The sequence below is a fragment of the Bubalus kerabau genome, chromosome 16 (genome assembly GCF_029407905.1).
Source record: "Bubalus kerabau isolate K-KA32 ecotype Philippines breed swamp buffalo chromosome 16, PCC_UOA_SB_1v2, whole genome shotgun sequence".
Lineage (NCBI taxonomy): Eukaryota > Metazoa > Chordata > Mammalia > Artiodactyla > Bovidae > Bubalus > Bubalus kerabau.
The window spans coordinates 76572352-76588288 of NC_073639.1; the positions used below are offsets into that span (position 1 = coordinate 76572352).

General features: G+C 57.9%; 2 protein-coding genes across 3 annotated transcripts; one reads left to right on the forward strand and one right to left on the reverse strand.

Annotated features, from left to right (window-relative positions):
• The first annotated feature begins 738 nt into the window (after positions 1-738).
• On the forward strand, positions 739-11187 carry LOC129629680 (tubulin alpha-3 chain). The gene is made up of 5 exons (XM_055549817.1): positions 739-893; positions 7396-7618; positions 8095-8243; positions 8333-9013; positions 10806-11187. Exons 1-5 carry the CDS (start codon positions 891-893, stop codon positions 11100-11102), a joined length of 1353 nt encoding a protein of 450 aa, XP_055405792.1. The 5' UTR covers positions 739-890; the 3' UTR covers positions 11103-11187.
• A 442-nt stretch (positions 11188-11629) lies between these two features.
• On the reverse strand, positions 11630-15927 carry LOC129629681 (mitotic-spindle organizing protein 2). Of its 2 annotated transcripts, XM_055549818.1 has the most exons (4): positions 15418-15927; positions 15185-15333; positions 14198-14377; positions 11630-11844 (listed from the first exon to the last, which is right to left on the reverse strand). In XM_055549818.1, the coding sequence occupies exons 1-4, from the start codon at positions 15585-15587 to the stop codon at positions 11687-11689; spliced, it is 657 nt and encodes a 218-aa protein (XP_055405793.1). In that variant the 5' UTR covers positions 15588-15927; the 3' UTR covers positions 11630-11686. The 2 variants fall into 2 exon arrangements, with proteins under 2 accessions (XP_055405793.1, XP_055405794.1); XM_055549819.1 differs by lacking the exon at positions 14198-14377 and having other exon boundaries at positions 15418-15904.
• Between the last annotated feature and the right edge of the window lie 10 nt (positions 15928-15937).

Here is a 15937-nt window from a genome sequence, read left to right on the forward strand (position 1 = left end):
CGGACCAGCAGCAGGAACGGGGGATTTTGGGAGAGTGGTGAACTGAGGGTATCCAGCCCCCATTCCAGGAACCTGGGAAATCCCATGTGTCCTTCAGCCAAGGTCTGTGTAGTTCTCTGGCCTCCTGCAGTGGCCACCTGTGAGGTCTCCTGTCCCACCTTCCCAGTAAAAAATGGCCAAGTTAACCTGCCTCGGCTGCCAGCTGGTATACCCGCCCCCACTGGCAGGTACCCAGGCCCACTGGCCTGGCCACCATCTGCCCTTCTTCACTGCAACTTTCCAACGTCCCTGTTCCCCTGCCCAGCCTAGCCTCGCCCTCCCACCCACCTGCCCTGCTTTGATCCTTGGGAAACTCGCGATACTTCGAGACCCCTGCGTAAGTCCGGTCCCTGAAAGCGGAAGTGCCCTGCCCAGCTTCGTGGCACTGCCTTCCCGGAGCCTGTCAGTTGGTCGGCAGCAGGTGCCACCAGCAACAGGCTGCCAATTGAAGAGTGTTCCCACGTGTCTGCCAGGCCCGCAAACCCGCCGCAGGGACCAGCCCTGCTTCTTCTCGCGCCCCGCGCGGCTCCGCAATTTACAGATGAACCACCGAGGCCTCCCACCAACGGCCCGTCTCCGCCCTTCGCGGTGGCTCAGGAGGCGCCAGCGCGCAGCTTCCCGCCCAAAGTGAGGACCAATGAAAAGCGGGTTTGCCTGCGAGAACTGGCCAATCACCATTGCTGTCCTGGCCGGGGTCGGGATCCCAGAGCGGTCAGAGCCAATGGCCATCCTGCGGCCGGCGGCCGGCGAGCCAATCAGGACACGCAGTGCGGGGACGCGCGTAGGCAGTTGGGCGCGTGTCGTCGGACTGAGAAGAGGTTGAAGAGGCTCGTGGCCCGGGGGTGACCACCATGGTAGGGGCCGGAGGGACCTAGGGGGCAGGCCTGGGCCCGCTGAGGGGCTGGGGAACAGGACTGGAGGGCGGCGGGGCGGGGGACGGGCATGGATGGGCAGCGGGGCCGGGGGACGGGCCTGGAGGACGGCGGGGCGGGGGACGGGCATGGATGGGCAGCGGGGCCGGGGGACGGGCCTGGACGGGCGGCGGGGCCTGGGGAACAGGACTGGAGGACGGCGGGGCGGGGGACGGGCCTGGAGGACGGCGGGGCGGGGGACGGGCCTGGACGGGCGGCGGGGCCTGGGGAACAGGACTGGAGGGCAGCGGGGCCGGGGGACGGGCCTGGACGGGCGGCGGGGCCGGGGAACAGGACTGGAGGACGGCGGGGCGGGGGACGGGCCTGGACGGGCGGCGGGGCCGGCGGCGGGGCCTGGACCAGCTGAGGGGCTGGGGAACAGGACTGGAGGGCGGCGGGGCCGGGGGGACGGGCGACGGGCTGGGGGGGCCGGGGGCCGGGCCGGGACGGGCTGGGGGGGCCGGGGGCCGGGCCGGGACGGGCGGCGGGGCCGGGGGACGGGCTCATGTGGCGGTCCGGTGTCTGGAGCGTGCTGGTCACGGGTGGGCGCGGCTCACTTCGCCAGTGCAGTAAATGGCTCCCAGCCTCGCCGTTCCAGACTCTTCTTTCTCGAAGCAAAAGCCAGGGGTCTGTGCCTGAGCGCTCTTATGGGTCTGTGTGTGAGCTCACGAGGGCAGTTACGGAAATAGGCCTTGAGATACTGAGTGACAGAAGACCGTATGTGCTGAAAAGAAGTGGCTCCCTCAATTAGGGTTGTGAGGTGTTTTGTTCATTTAAAGCAAAATCAAGCACACAGGAATAGATGTGCTTATATTCCCCTTTTCTCGCGTCTCTTTTTTTCAGTGTTCAAACAGCTGGGGTCCCTCCATGTGCAAAGACCTGCGTCCTTGTTTACCAGTCGTTGCCTAGTATTTTAGGGCTGGATGCGTGTCTTGAGCCTGTTTTGAATTGCTGGATGTTTGGGTATTTTCCAGTCTTTTACGCGTGGAGTTGCGGGGAGGAATCTGTGCCTGTGGTGTTTCTCACTGGTGTATGTGGGGCCCCAGAAGTGAATGAGACATAGTTTCAGATTCCCTTTCATCACCAACACATTTATGAGAATTCCTGTTTTCCCGCAGCAAGGTTAGGCTTCTGCCTTCGATTTGTTCATTTTTCTGTTCTCAAGTCGTAGGTTTCTAGTTAATGGTTGAATTATTAATGACATTAATAATTTGCACACCAGTGAAAGGCAGCCAACAGCTCTGTCACTGCGTGTCCTAGACCAGTCACCCTTATGTGGAGAGGCTAGAATGAGCCCTGGCAGGGCTTTACCTGGCCCAGTTCATGTCTCTCTTGTTTCCGATTAACTGAGACTGATGTCATCCTCCTCTTCTCATCCCTGTGGTAGCTTTCAAACCTGAAGAAAGTTCGTAACTGGATTAATAACTCACACTAGCCTGTGCACTCTCCCTTTGCAACACTTGGTTTTGAGGTTTCTCTTCTTGGCTATTGAACACCATAACATCTAGCTGCTCAAAAACATTTATTTCTAGCTGTGAATTATTCCAAGTATAAAGGAAAGGTATCCTCTGTTACCTGATGGGTAAAACGATGTTTTAGGATTAGGAGTTTGTGCATTAAGGGCTGTTGTTTTTAGCAAAGGCTTTATCTTGAATAAGAAAAATACAATGGTTAACACTTTAAGAAGAGCTCTTCAGCCATTTGTTGGTGTAACAGGGTTTTCTCAAGTTGAAATGTCAAGTTCACGGTACTTAGTTTAACCAACAAAATTCGGAAACGTGTGATGAGGGGGAGGTGGTGATGAGTTGGTGTGAATATAACCTGAAATAAATTACACTGAACTCCGATAAAGCCTCAGCCATTGCAGATACCTTCCCTTTGTGTTAGAAGGGTTTATGTCTCAAGATTAATTTAATGGGAATTACAGTGGCAGAAATTTTTGTAAAATCCTATTTTCTGCGTCCTAGAGGCTCATCACAAAGTTGAGTACCTTCTGGAGAACCTGCCTGGCCTCAGAGAGTAATGTGTTTCTGGTTCAGCATTGCAGTTTGATTGGAATCAGAAAGAACTAGAAAATCAGCTAGGATTTGGGCCCTTTTCTTTCACTTACTAAGGACAAGACCAGAAGCTGAATTTCTAGCCTTCCAGACCTTCACTCTTAAGAGCTTGGAGTTTAAAAATGGAATATGATCATGATTGATGGGAAAATAATACCTGTGTTTAACATTATCTGTCTCATGGCCATTTGGATGGCCATTTTCTCTTCACTCAGCCTTTTTTTTTTTCCAACCTCGCTGCACTGCTTTCAGGACCCTAGTTTCCTAACCAGGGATTGAACCTGTGCCCCCTGCAGGGGAAGCTCGGAGTCCTGACCACTGGCCGGCCAGGATTCCCCTGCAGGGGAAGCTCGGAGTCCTGACCACTGGCCGGCCAGGATCCCCAGATTCTCTCCTTTTAATGAGCTTCAGTAGTGTGTGTGAGGAATTTGTCCATCTCATCTGTATCAGTCGTGAAATCCTCTTTTTCCTTCCTGATACTGGCAATTAGTCTTGTCTTTTTCTGGATACATTTGGCCAGGGGCTCATCAGTTTGGTTGTTTAGCTCCGACCAGGTGCTGGTTTCATTGACTCTACTCTGGGTTTTTTCACCCCTCTTTTCTGTTCAGTTTCTTTTCTTATACTGGCTTTTTAATGCCTTTTTTTTTTTTTTTTTTTTTTTTCTTTTTATGTTATGTTGCTTCTTATACTTGCTTTTTTGTCTGCACAACTTGGATATTTGCTCTTGTTCTAGTTGATTAAAGTAGAAGCCTGTGTGTATGCGAAGTTGCTTCAGACATGACTGACTCTGTGTGACCCCATAGACTGTAGCCTACCAGGCTCCTCTGTCCATGAAATTCTCCAGGCAGGAATACTGCAGTGGGTTGCCATGCCCTCCTCTGGGGGATCTTTACAAGCCAGGCATGGAATCTGAGTCTCTTGTGTCTCCTGCTTTGGGCAGGCAGGTTCTTTACCACTAGCACCACCTAGGAAGCCCCAGAAGAGTTTGTAAGGCAGGAAAGATTTTCCTCTCTGGGTTCTTCTGGTTGGTCTTATGATCAGATTGACAGAAGACAGATTAACATGAGAAAATCAAATTTCATTTTATATATATGGAAGTTTTGTCAGTGTAGGATCTGAGAAGTGACAAAAGCAGACTCTTTATATATCTTTTTAGACAAAGAATCAGTTATTTATAAAGATTTGAAGAAAGAAAGGGGTTTTTGCTGGGGGTCTCAAGATAATGAAGCAGTAACAGAGTTTGCTTCTGCAGCTTTCTCAGCCTTACCTCCTGTCTCCAGGGACCACAGCGCCCTCCGTCCTCCTGACAGGAGCTTTTCACCTGCGTTCGGGGACAAAGGAGGTCAGAGCCTGCTGCTCCCAGCGCCTGGTCCTCAAGGGTGCTAATGAGAAGTGCTCAGTGCGCCGCCAGCATATTTGGGGTGGCCTGCCCTGAGCCCCATCAGGTCTTTTCTGGTTTAAATATTTATTCATCTGACTGCACTGGCCTTAGTTGTGGCACTTGGGGTCTTTAGTTGCGGCATGGGGGATCTAGTGCCTTGACCAGGGACTGAGCCTGGGACCCCTGCTTTTGCAGGGCGGAGGAGTCGCCACTGGGCCACCAGGAAGATCCCTCCATCAGATTTTACAGGCACACACACACACACACACACACACACACACACACACTTCCCTGGTGCTCAGTGGTGAAGAGTCTGCCTGCCGGTGCAGGACGTGCAGAAGATGCGGGCTTAATCCCTGGGTTGGGAAGATCCCCTGCAGAAGGAAATGGCAGCCCGCTCAGTATTCTTGCCTGGAGAACCCCATGGACAGAAGAGCCTGGCGGGCTGCAGTCCATGGGGTTGCAGAGTTGGACACAGCTGAGCACGTGCGTGCGTGCACACACACACGCAGCACACACACACGCGCGTGCTTACCTTTGAGCGCTGCTCTGGGCGCTGCCCATAGTGTTGTATGTCATGTTTTCACTTTTATTCCTTTCAAAATACTTTCTCATTTTCCTTGTTATCCATTCCCAAATATTTGGGGATTTCGCGGACATCTTTGTGTTCCTTGATTTGTAATTTAATACTAGTTTCAGAAAATATATTTTGTACTATTTGAATTTTTAAAAATTAAAACCTTTATTAAGAAGTGCTTGGGGACTTCCTTGGCAGTCCATTAGTTAGGACTCCGTGCTTCCAATGCAGGAGGCATGAGCTCGATCCCTGGTTAGGGAACTAAGACCCCACGTGCCACCGGCATGGCCAGAAAGGTGCTTGCAGTTTGTTCAGCTTTTGAAAATACCAAGTTGCAAGCTTTTTAACACATACTGATTCAGCTGCTTCAGGTCTCAGGTGCAGCGTGAGTGATCTTTGATCTTCACTGGGGCTTGTGCGATCTTTTTTTTTTTAGTTTGGCATGCAAGATCTTTGCAAGTATGTAATTTGACAAGGTTTAATGTCAATATTGGAGAAGGCAATGGCAACCCACTCCAGTACTCTTGCCTGGAAAATCCCATGGATGCAGGAGCCTGGTAGGCTGCAGTCCATGGGGTCGCTAAGAGTCTGACACGACTGAGCGACTTCACTTTCACTCTTCACTCTCATGCATTGGAGAAGGAAATGGCAACCCACTCCGTGTTCTTGTCTGGAGAATCCCAGGGACGGGGGAGCCTGGTGGGCTGCCGTCTATGGGGTCGCACAGAGTCAGACACGACTGAAGCGACTTAGCTTCCCGTCCCTGGGATTCTCCAGGCGAGAACACTGGAGTGGGTTGCCATTTCCTTCTCCAATGCATGAGAGTGAAGAGTGAAAGTGAAAGTGAAGTTGCTCAGTTGTGTCCGACTCCATCCATGGGATTTTCCAGGCAAGAGTGCTGGAGCGGGGTGCCATTGCCTTCTCCTCAGCTTTCTGCTGGGATGCTGTAAATATACCTGGGAAGAGTTTGATCCTTCTGTGTCCTGCTCTTAAGCTTTCTTGGGTGGGTTCAGGGCAGTCTTTAGGGTCGGCCTCACTTGGCCCCATTGCTGAGGACCGCCCCCCACCCCCCTGAGCTCTCTGCCTCAGGACGTCTTCCTGCCACAGCAGGCGTGGGCTCAGCTGCTCCCCCGCTGTGCTGAGCAGCCACAGTGAGGACCTTGGGCCTCCCTGCTGCCCCGGGCCCCCTTGGCGCAGCTGTCTCTTCTCCAGCACCAGACTTTCCAGCTGCCTTGGCCTCAACACAGGACTCCCCTACTCAACCCTGGGCGATCCCGGGGCTTTGCTTGGGTCTCCTCTCTCAGCTGCAGCCTGGATGTGCTGGGACCTCTGCCGGGCTTGCCTTGTTCCCTGCTCAGAGGCCTCACTCAGTGTTCTGTGCTGCCTGTTGTCTGATGACTGAGAAGTGTTATTTCATACACTGTGTCTGATTTTTTGAGCCATTGCTTACATCAGGTTGGTAAATCCAGCCTTGGGTGGAAACAGAATGGCTTGATGCTAATTTTGTGTAGGTTTCTACTGCTTTTTATTGAGTGTTGGGAAGACGTTTATAATGACTGTATTCCTGTTCACAGTTCAGGTCTGTCTCCATGCTGGCTAGGCAGGTGCTCAGACAGAAAATGACTTCCTCCTTTTGCATTCCAGTCCCGTGATGAAAAGGACATCTTTTTTGGGTGTTAGTTCTAGAAGGTCTTGTAGGTCTTCATAGAACCATTCAACTTCAGCTTCTCCGGCATTAGTGATTAAGGCATACACTGGGATTACCGGGATATTGAATGGTTTGCCTTGGAAACGAACAGAGATCATCCTGTCATTTTTGAGATTACATCCAGGTACTGCATTTCAGAATCTTTTGTTGACTATGAGGGCTGCTCCATTTCTTCTAAGGGACTTTTCCCCACAGTAGTAGATATAATAGTCATCTGAATTAAACTCGCCCATTCCCGTTCATTTTAGTTCACTGATTCCTAAAATGTGGATGTTCACTCTTGCTAATCCTGTTTTGACCACTTCCAATTTACCTTGATTCATGGGCCTAACACTCCAGGTCCCTCTGCCTTGTTGTTCTTACATCATCAGACTTTCCTTTCACCACCAGACGTGTCCACAACTGGGTGTTGTTTCTGCTTTGGCTCAGCCTTTTCATTTCTCTAGAACTATTTCTCTGCTCTTCTTCAGTAGCATGTTGGGCTCCTATTGACCTGGGAAGCTTGTGGGACAAAGTCCGACAAGACCCTAAGATATTAGATACTATTATCTAATATAGTATCTATATTAGATACTAAATATAGATACTAATATCTTTTGGTTTGTATATTAGATACAAACCAAAAGATAGTAGAACTATTAATTTAAGAAGTCAGGTACATCTGCGTGCCGCGCAGAGACCACGGCCGTGTTGCCAGGCCTCACTCGTTGCTCTGCTTCCAGCGCGAGTGCATCTCCATCCACGTGGGGCAGGCGGGCGTCCAGATCGGCAACGCCTGCTGGGAGCTGTACTGCCTGGAGCATGGCATTCAGCCCGACGGCCAGATGCCCAGCGACAAGACCATCGGCGGCGGGGATGACTCCTTCAACACGTTCTTCAGTGAGACCGGGGCCGGCAAGCACGTGCCCAGGGCCGTGTTCGTGGACCTGGAGCCCACCGTGGTCGGTAGGTACCCTCCCACTTGGCAAGGGACGCCCAGAACCTTCGCCGGGTGCCTCCAGGTCAGAAGCCCGAGGTAGTTTCCGAGGGGAGCGGCCACCCAGGAGACGACAAGACAGTCACCCCGGAGCCCGGGAGACCCAGGCCACGGGGTGCGCGGGGCAGTCAGGCTGGCGTCCGTCCAGGGTGGCAGGACCGTCCCAGTGACGCCTGGGGTGGAGCGGCAGGTGTGGGCGAGAGGCGCCCGCAGAGCCGCCTGGGCGCTCCCGTCCTTTGGGAACCCGCCACGCTGAGGCTTCTTCTGGGTCGATGGACCGCCGGAGCCGAAAATGGCAGGTGGGGCGTATCTGTCTTGGAGACTCTCCTGGGAGACCTGACCCCAGGCCAGGGAGGAACGGTGCGGGCCTGCAGACGGGCGGGTCCCAGAGCCGGCCACGGGGGTGGGACCGGCGTCCTCCAAGCCCGGCCGCTGTCCCCCGCAGATGAGGTGCGCACGGGGACCTACAGGCAGCTCTTCCACCCGGAGCAGCTGATCACCGGGAAGGAAGACGCGGCCAACAACTATGCCCGTGGCCACTACACCATCGGCAAGGAGATCGTCGACCTGGTCCTGGACCGCATCCGCAAACTGGTGAGGGGGGCCCGGGGGCTCCCGGCGGGGAGGGGAGGGGAGGCTCTCGGCGGCGCGTGCGGCCCGGCTCACGCCTCTCCCTCCCGCAGGCGGACCTGTGCACGGGGCTGCAGGGCTTCCTCATCTTCCACAGCTTCGGGGGCGGCACCGGCTCGGGCTTCGCGTCGCTGCTCATGGAGCGGCTCTCGGTGGACTACGGCAAGAAGTCCAAGCTGGAGTTCGCCATCTACCCGGCGCCCCAGGTCTCCACGGCCGTGGTGGAGCCCTACAACTCCATCCTGACCACGCACACGACCCTGGAGCACTCGGACTGCGCCTTCATGGTGGACAACGAGGCCATCTACGACATCTGCCGGCGCAACCTGGACATCGAGCGGCCCACGTACACCAACCTCAACCGGCTCATCGGGCAGATCGTGTCCTCCATCACGGCCTCCCTGCGCTTCGACGGCGCCCTCAACGTGGACCTGACCGAGTTCCAGACCAACCTGGTACCCTACCCCCGCATCCACTTCCCCCTGGCCACGTACGCCCCGGTCATCTCGGCCGAGAAGGCCTACCACGAGCAGCTGTCCGTGGCCGAGATCACCAACGCCTGCTTCGAGCCGGCCAACCAGATGGTCAAGTGTGACCCTCGCCACGGCAAGTACATGGCCTGCTGCATGCTCTACCGGGGGGACGTGGTCCCCAAAGACGTCAACGCGGCCATCGCCACCATCAAGACCAAGCGCACCATCCAGTTTGTGGACTGGTGCCCGACCGGGTTCAAGGTAGGCTGGGTGGTGGCGTGTGCGCAGCTTTCTGCCCGTGGATGGCCCCGGGGCGGGGTGCTGACCCGCGCAGAGGGTCCCCTGTTCCAGGGCAGCTGGGCTGCAGGGACAGCAAGGTTAGTGATCGGTGCGCTGGACGCCGTGATCTCGATCAGTACTTGATGTACCTTTACTTCTCACAACCAACCCATAATGCTCATGGGCTAACATTACTAATATCTTACACTTCAGAGACAGAGGCTGAGACAGCTTTTAGAACCTAACGGCCTCAGGGGCAGCGACGGAAGGAGGGAGCTTTCAGAGACCTCAGACTGCAGGCCTGCCTGTCCTCACGTTTCCCCGCTGCTCGCCCCAAGAACCTGGTCAGAGTCCGGGGGCTCATCTGTGATAGAAACAACGGGTTTCGATCCCGCATTACTTCAGTGACCAGTTGTCACTGGATCTTAGGCGGCGTTTGTTTCTGTAGAGGATCTTCCATTCATTGCGCAGTACTTTCTGTGGGGCCAGGGGTGGCTCCCTGCTGTTTCTCCAAGCCAGACTTGGAGTGCCGCCTCCCATACAAAACCACACTGATGATCCAGTGGCTCTTCCAACTGTGCTTAGTGTCACAGTGAAACGTCTGCCCAGAGAGGAGCATCCTGAATTTGAAGCCAAGTCCCAGAATGTCCCACTTTAGACCCCGGATCACCAGGCTAAGTGCCTGGCCACGCCTGGGCTTGTTAACCCTGCGCCCTCTTCTCGTTGAGTCCTTTTTCACAAGCGATCTGCGTTAGATAAAGTGCTGGATCCCGCGTCTAAACCCTGATGGGTCCCTTCAGTGTCTGGGAGTTGCCATCTCCAGGGCCTTTGTAGATTGAAAATGAGGACAAGTAGCAGCGATGTGTGGGTCTTCGTTTTCCCATTTTAAATATCAGAGCTTGCCTCTGACCACACCCACGTTGTTGCACCCACCTGGCCTCTGTGAGCCCCACTTCGAGACACCTTGACACGGACCACCTGAGGGTGTACAACTCACACATGTAAAGTGACTCTCAGGGATAACGTGTATGTAACGGGTTTCACCAATCTGGAGATATCCACAAAATTACACCTTCCATAGATGTTTGCAGGCCTCTGAGGTTAGGTTATAGGTTGGGGTTGAAAGCTTTTATTTTTTTTGCCATGTCACCCGGCAGGGGGGATCTTAGTCCCTAGCCCAGATATCAGCCCTTGGCCCCCCTGCAGTAAACCACAGCATCTGGACCACCAGGGAAGTCTTTTCTTCTTCCATTCTTCTTGGTTTGAGGAAGTTTCCTTTCAGTGCCCTTACTTTGACCTTTGGAAGGGAAGGCTGCCACCCAAGGCATTCTCAGCTGGGCAGCACTCTGTGGGGTGCCTGGCACTGTGCCCAGGCTTCCCGTCCTGGCTGAGTCTGAGCCAGAGGGGAGGCCAGTCTGGGGAGGTACAGGAGGTCACACTGCTGTCCCCAGGGAAGACAGTTCACCCCTGATGTTGAATCCTCACTTGTCAGTCTGAGTGTGACTTCACGTGTTAACAACCGTTTGCTCAGTGGTGTACCATTTTCGTGGAATCTTTTTCCATGTTTGTATTAGGTTTTCTCATTATAAAAGTGTGTATGTGGCAAGATAATTTAGTCATGCAGAAGGCTGAAAAGCAAGTGAAAGTGTAGGGTATTAAACAGTGGCAGATACTGCCAAAAAATACAGTACCCGTTCCTACAGGGCATCATCTAAAGTGGGTCCATGCATTTCCGAGGCCACACTCCCCACTTCGTGTTCTCCTTCTCTGGCAGGTGGGCATCAACTACCAGCCCCCCACGGTGGTCCCGGGGGGAGACCTGGCCAAGGTGCAGCGGGCCGTGTGCATGCTGAGCAACACCACGGCCATCGCCGAGGCCTGGGCCCGCCTGGACCACAAGTTCGACCTCATGTACGCCAAGCGCGCCTTCGTGCACTGGTACGTGGGGGAGGGCATGGAGGAGGGCGAGTTCTCGGAGGCCCGGGAAGACCTGGCGGCGCTGGAGAAGGATTACGAGGAGGTGGGCGTGGACTCGGTGGAGGCGGAGGCCGAGGAAGGGGAGGAGTACTGAAGGGGGCGCAGCCGCAGCCCCACACCAGGTCCCCCGAGGGACCCGTCACAGAAATGTTTCCCTATTAAAAGTTTTTTCAGTTAAACCTGTGTCTGGGACGAGCTCATCTGCAGGAGTGTGGAGGACCCTCTGCTGGTTTTTCAGTTGAATTTGCCATTTCCCAGGCTTCTCTGTTGGGACAGGTGGCCTAAGGCATAAGGGCCTAGAGGTGGAGTGTGGAAACCCGGGTCTGGACCTGTGGGTGACGTGGCTGCTCAGGACCCCGGGAGGCAGGGTCTTACCTGCTTTTCTGGTGTGCGTGACGCACGGAGGGTTAGCAGCCGTCGCTCACCGCGCTCCTGTGCTCAAAGCACTGCTGCCCTTGCTTGCCGAGGAGGGCCTCGGTGACAGTGCGCGAGGCCCGCGAGACGCGCGCTCCTTGCTGGCTCCAAAGAGCCCCAGGAGGCGGGTGGCAAAGACGGCACCCAGAGCCACGTCTAAACGCTTGTGCCTGAACTCGGCTGACAGAATACGCCTGAAATGGACCCTTGGGTTTCAGTGGTTTATTAGCCATAGGAACGGGGAGCCGCCTGCCCGGGAGGTGCTCAGGTGCCGCTCCTCGGGGGGCTCCTCCCTGGCCCGCCCCCCTTGGACAGCCTGGAGGCGCTGGGCTGGCGGGGCATCCTCTGGCTGGGTCCATCCCGGCCGCCGCGTTCTGCCAGCGCCGGGCCTCCGCCCAGGGCACCGCCGCCTTTGTTTCTCCCTGAGGGACGCAGAGCACAGGCGTCAGCAGCCAGGCAGAGGCCCGGGGGCAGCGCAGGCAAGCTCGGCGCGTTGACCCTGCAACCGGCTCTCGGCAGGCCACTGATGCAGGAAGCACGTCAGGCCAGCTTCTGGACCTGGTCCTGGAAGTGCTTCCTCTTGGTGGGCTCCCTCTCCCCTCTGTGTTCCACAGACATCCAGGACCACCGGCCCCGAGACTGGACTCCCCTGAGGCTCCACAGGGCAGCCACGCTCAGCTGCAGAGCGCGGCTCCAACCACTTCCCCCCAGCCATCGGCTGGCAAGGTCTGCAGCTGTGGCTGGGCTGCGCTGGTTCTGGCAGTGGCATCAGCTTACAGGACCTGGGGGGGCCGGCATGCCTGGCCCGGCCCGCCCCGCTGACGCACCTCAGCCCGGGTTCTCCCCTGGCCGCGACTGCCTGCCCCCTGCGGGAACCCGGGCTCCATGCTGGTTCCTAGCCCCGCAGCCTGCAGTGGGGAGCGGGGGCCTGCGCCATGGACGGCACCAGATCTGATCCTGACACCGGCACGCCTGCAGAGACAGGGCCACCCTTCCCGGAGTCTCTGGAAGTTCTCCATCAAACAGCAGTAGGTCTGAGCCACCTGGCACAGGGCTGGGGGGGCGTTTGCAGTGGCCCCAGCTTGGAAGCCTGATAGCTGGTCTCCCCATGTGAACTCGATTCGAATAAGGTGCAGGCATGGTCACCCAGCGCTGAGTGGAAGCAGACTGGAGCATGTGGTGGGGTGACACGGGGCCAGCTCTGCCCAGGGGCCACCAAAATGAGCCAATGTACCGCCCTTCTTCCCGGTACAGACGCCAGCCTTCTGGTCCTGTTTGTGCATGGCCCCCACCCCACAGGGTCACCCAGTTGGAGAGGCCACACTCCCCCACCTGGCCTGGGCCAGGCCAAGTCGGGTCTGGGAGCCTGCAGCTTCACCCTGGGGCCTGAGCGCCACTGAAGTGGGTGCAGGGGCAGCTCCCGGAGCGACAGGTGGGCCGCCGCGCGGGCCTTATTCTGCAGCTCTGCTTCCGGGGCCTGCAGACGTGCGCTTCCTGACCCCCACCGAGGAGGACCAGGGCCCCAGATACTCAAGGATGAGAGGAAAGTAAAGGACTCAAAGTGACGTTCACCTTTAAATCTAGTGAGGCTGATAAACCCGGAAATAAGAAACTGATGCCACCCTTAAGTCATCAGAGGTGTCAGGAAAACCACCTCAGGACGGAAGCGGGCCCTTCATCCAGCTCAGGGTGGTTCTCGGCACCTAAAGGAGCCGCACAGCCCTGGGGCTCGTGGGGGGACCCACTCAGGCCTCGAGTCCGCTGGACCCAGCAAGGCACGTTTGGGAGCTCAGAGCTCGTCACGCCTGCTCAGCTTCCTCTGATGTGGCCATTAGGTCAGATGGAATGGACTTAAACGAGGATTGAGGCTGAGCCAAGGGTAAAGCCCAGTTCCTGTAGGGCCCTCTTAAGGGTCAAGACAGACAGCGGTTTATTGTCGTTGCTCAGTCACTAGGTCGTGACCCCACGGACCCCGCAAGGCCTCCCTGTCCTTCGCTGTGTTGGGGTTTGCTCAAGCTTGTGTCCGTGGAATTGGTAATGCCAGTGAACCACGTCATCCTCACTGAACGAGTCACTGCCGGCTCACTCCCCTAATGAAGCGAACCCCCCAAACAGCGGCCCATTGCATCGTGACTTGGGGGTCCCTGAAGCTGGGGAGCCCCTAACCCCCGCTACGGGCTCTGCCGCAGCGCTGAGTGGAAACTAAAACCAGAAAAGCCCAGAACTTTCTCCTGGGTGGTGAGAGCGCCCCTTGTGGAGTCGGCCAGCTGCCGAGGCCAGGTATCCGTGACAGGCTGTGGGATGAGGTGGGGAGACCACTGCAGCCCCACCACCTGCTGCGCAGGCTGGCGGGGTCTGGTAGCCAGGACCAGTGGGCGGCGGGGGCGTGGGGAGCACCCAGCAGGGGCTTGACTGGTGCTGCAGACCAGCCACTGAACGCCCAATGTGCAACGCGGGCTGCACACGTGCCCCTTAACCCTCGACCCACACCTCTGGCTAATGGTCCCCGCGCGGATGTGCCCGGCAGGCCAGGTGCAGCTGGAGAAGAGCGCATCTGCCCCGCTGTGCTCTTGGCACTGAGCGAGGGCTGGAGTGGCCACATCCCCAGCTCAGGAACCAGGCAAGGGGGACCCCGGGGGCTGATGCTCCAGACAGCCAGTTCGGGGGCTGACAGCCCCGCACGTGCCCCTGCAGCACAGAGCTGCTCTTTCTGGAGGCTATGGTGGTTTCCATGGAAACAGTACCAACCCCCAGAAATAAACCAATAAACGCAACCTGCAAAAGGAGAGAACAGGCAGCAAGAGAACCGGAGGGAACCGGGGGGCCCCGGAGAGAGAGGCGAGTGCGCGGCAGCTGGGCCGTGGAGCAGAACCGGAGAGGCCGCAGGCTGCGGGGCGCAGGAAAAGGAGGGCCTCGCGGGGGGGCTACGGCTCCGGGCAGAGAGAAAGGAGGCCTCTGGAGGTCAGAGAGAGACAAAGAGAGCAGACGGGGAGCATCAGTGGGGAGGCCTGCACCGCAGCGCCCAGGAGGGGGCCTCAGGACAGGGACGCGGGCGCCCAGGGCCCTGGCGCTCCCAACCAGGGGCCCAGCTGCTCTCTGCCCCGAAAGCCCCTTCTCAGAAAGTTTCTGGCCAAGGAGCTGGCCCGGAGATTCAGCTGCATCTCAAGTGTGTCTGGAATATGGAGGAGAAGGGACACACCAAGTGGATTAGAGCTCCACTGTGACACCCTGGTCACCAGCCCCTGCTCATCCCAGCCACGACCTCCAGACTGAGCAGCGCCCCAGGACCTCTGCACCCTACCAGCCAGGAGCTGCCCACAGAGGGAAGCTTCACTGTCCAGACTCTGAGCAGGACCTGGACCGGGTGGGGGGCCAACAAGTGAGCACAGGAAAGCCGTTGCCCGCCCTGCTCCCTGAGGACTTCAGTACAGGCCACAGCCGCAGGGAGGAAGGATCCAAAGCCGCCTGTTCCCAGCTTCGTGGGGAAAAGGCCTGAGTGCAGAGCTGGGGAGAAACGGGTCGCAGAGTCCCAGTGAGGTCTAGCCGGCTTTGGGCCTCCCACCCTGCACCCTCCCCATGTGGACGGGCACGCTCCAGGGTGGTTGATGGCAAAGTCCAAGCTGGGGATTGGAGCCCAAGGGGCCAGCCATCGGATGTGCCCACCGAATTCTGGGACAAGAACAACAGAAAGGTCTGGCCATTAGGGACCAAACGCGCCCAGTGCCAGGAGATGCCCACCCGCCGCCCTGGCCCGGCTCTGACCTCGGGTCTCAGGCACGCTGGGCGTGGGCAGGGGCGCGGCCGTGGGATCCTGGGAGTCGCTCGCCACCCTCTGCCCAGCGCACATGGACTTGAGCATCTGGAAGACGGCGAGGGGCGCCACGTTCAGCTTCAGCAGGTCCACCAGGATCCTGGCGAGAACACACGCGGCGGCAGTGAGCCCTCCTCGCCCCGGCCGGCAGCCCCGGAGGACCCCGGCTCCCCCGGGCGCTCACTTGAACACGTCGGGGTCCATGGCGCCGCCCGCAGCCTGCGCCAGCTCGAACAGCTCCATCTCCTCCGCGCTCAGCACTTTCTTCCGCCGCAGGGCCAGCTTCTGCAGGGCCGCCTCCAGCCCCGGGGGCGCCCCTGGCCCGGGGCCCGGCCCCGCGCCCGCGGCCGCCATCTGAGGAACCGTGGAGGTGCGCGCCGCCCGGTCCCCGCCGCGCCCCCTACCGGCCCGCCGCGGGCCCTGCTCCCCGCAGCGGCCCCGCCGTCCGGTGCTCGGGTCCGGGCGGCGGCGGAAGTGCGGAGCACCCGCGCCTTAGCGACTGGGCTCCCGCGCGCGCTCCGCAGGAAGCCCGCACGCAGAGCCCCGCGATCGCCCAATAAATGCCCGCCAGGCCCGGCGCGCGGCTGTTTCGCGCCGGCCGCCCGGTAGGGGGCGCGCCTCTAGGCCCTAACCTTAACGCGAGGCCGCTTCTCTTGCGCACGCGCGGCCCTTGCCGCCAGGTCCCCGCTGCGCGCGCGCGCGCG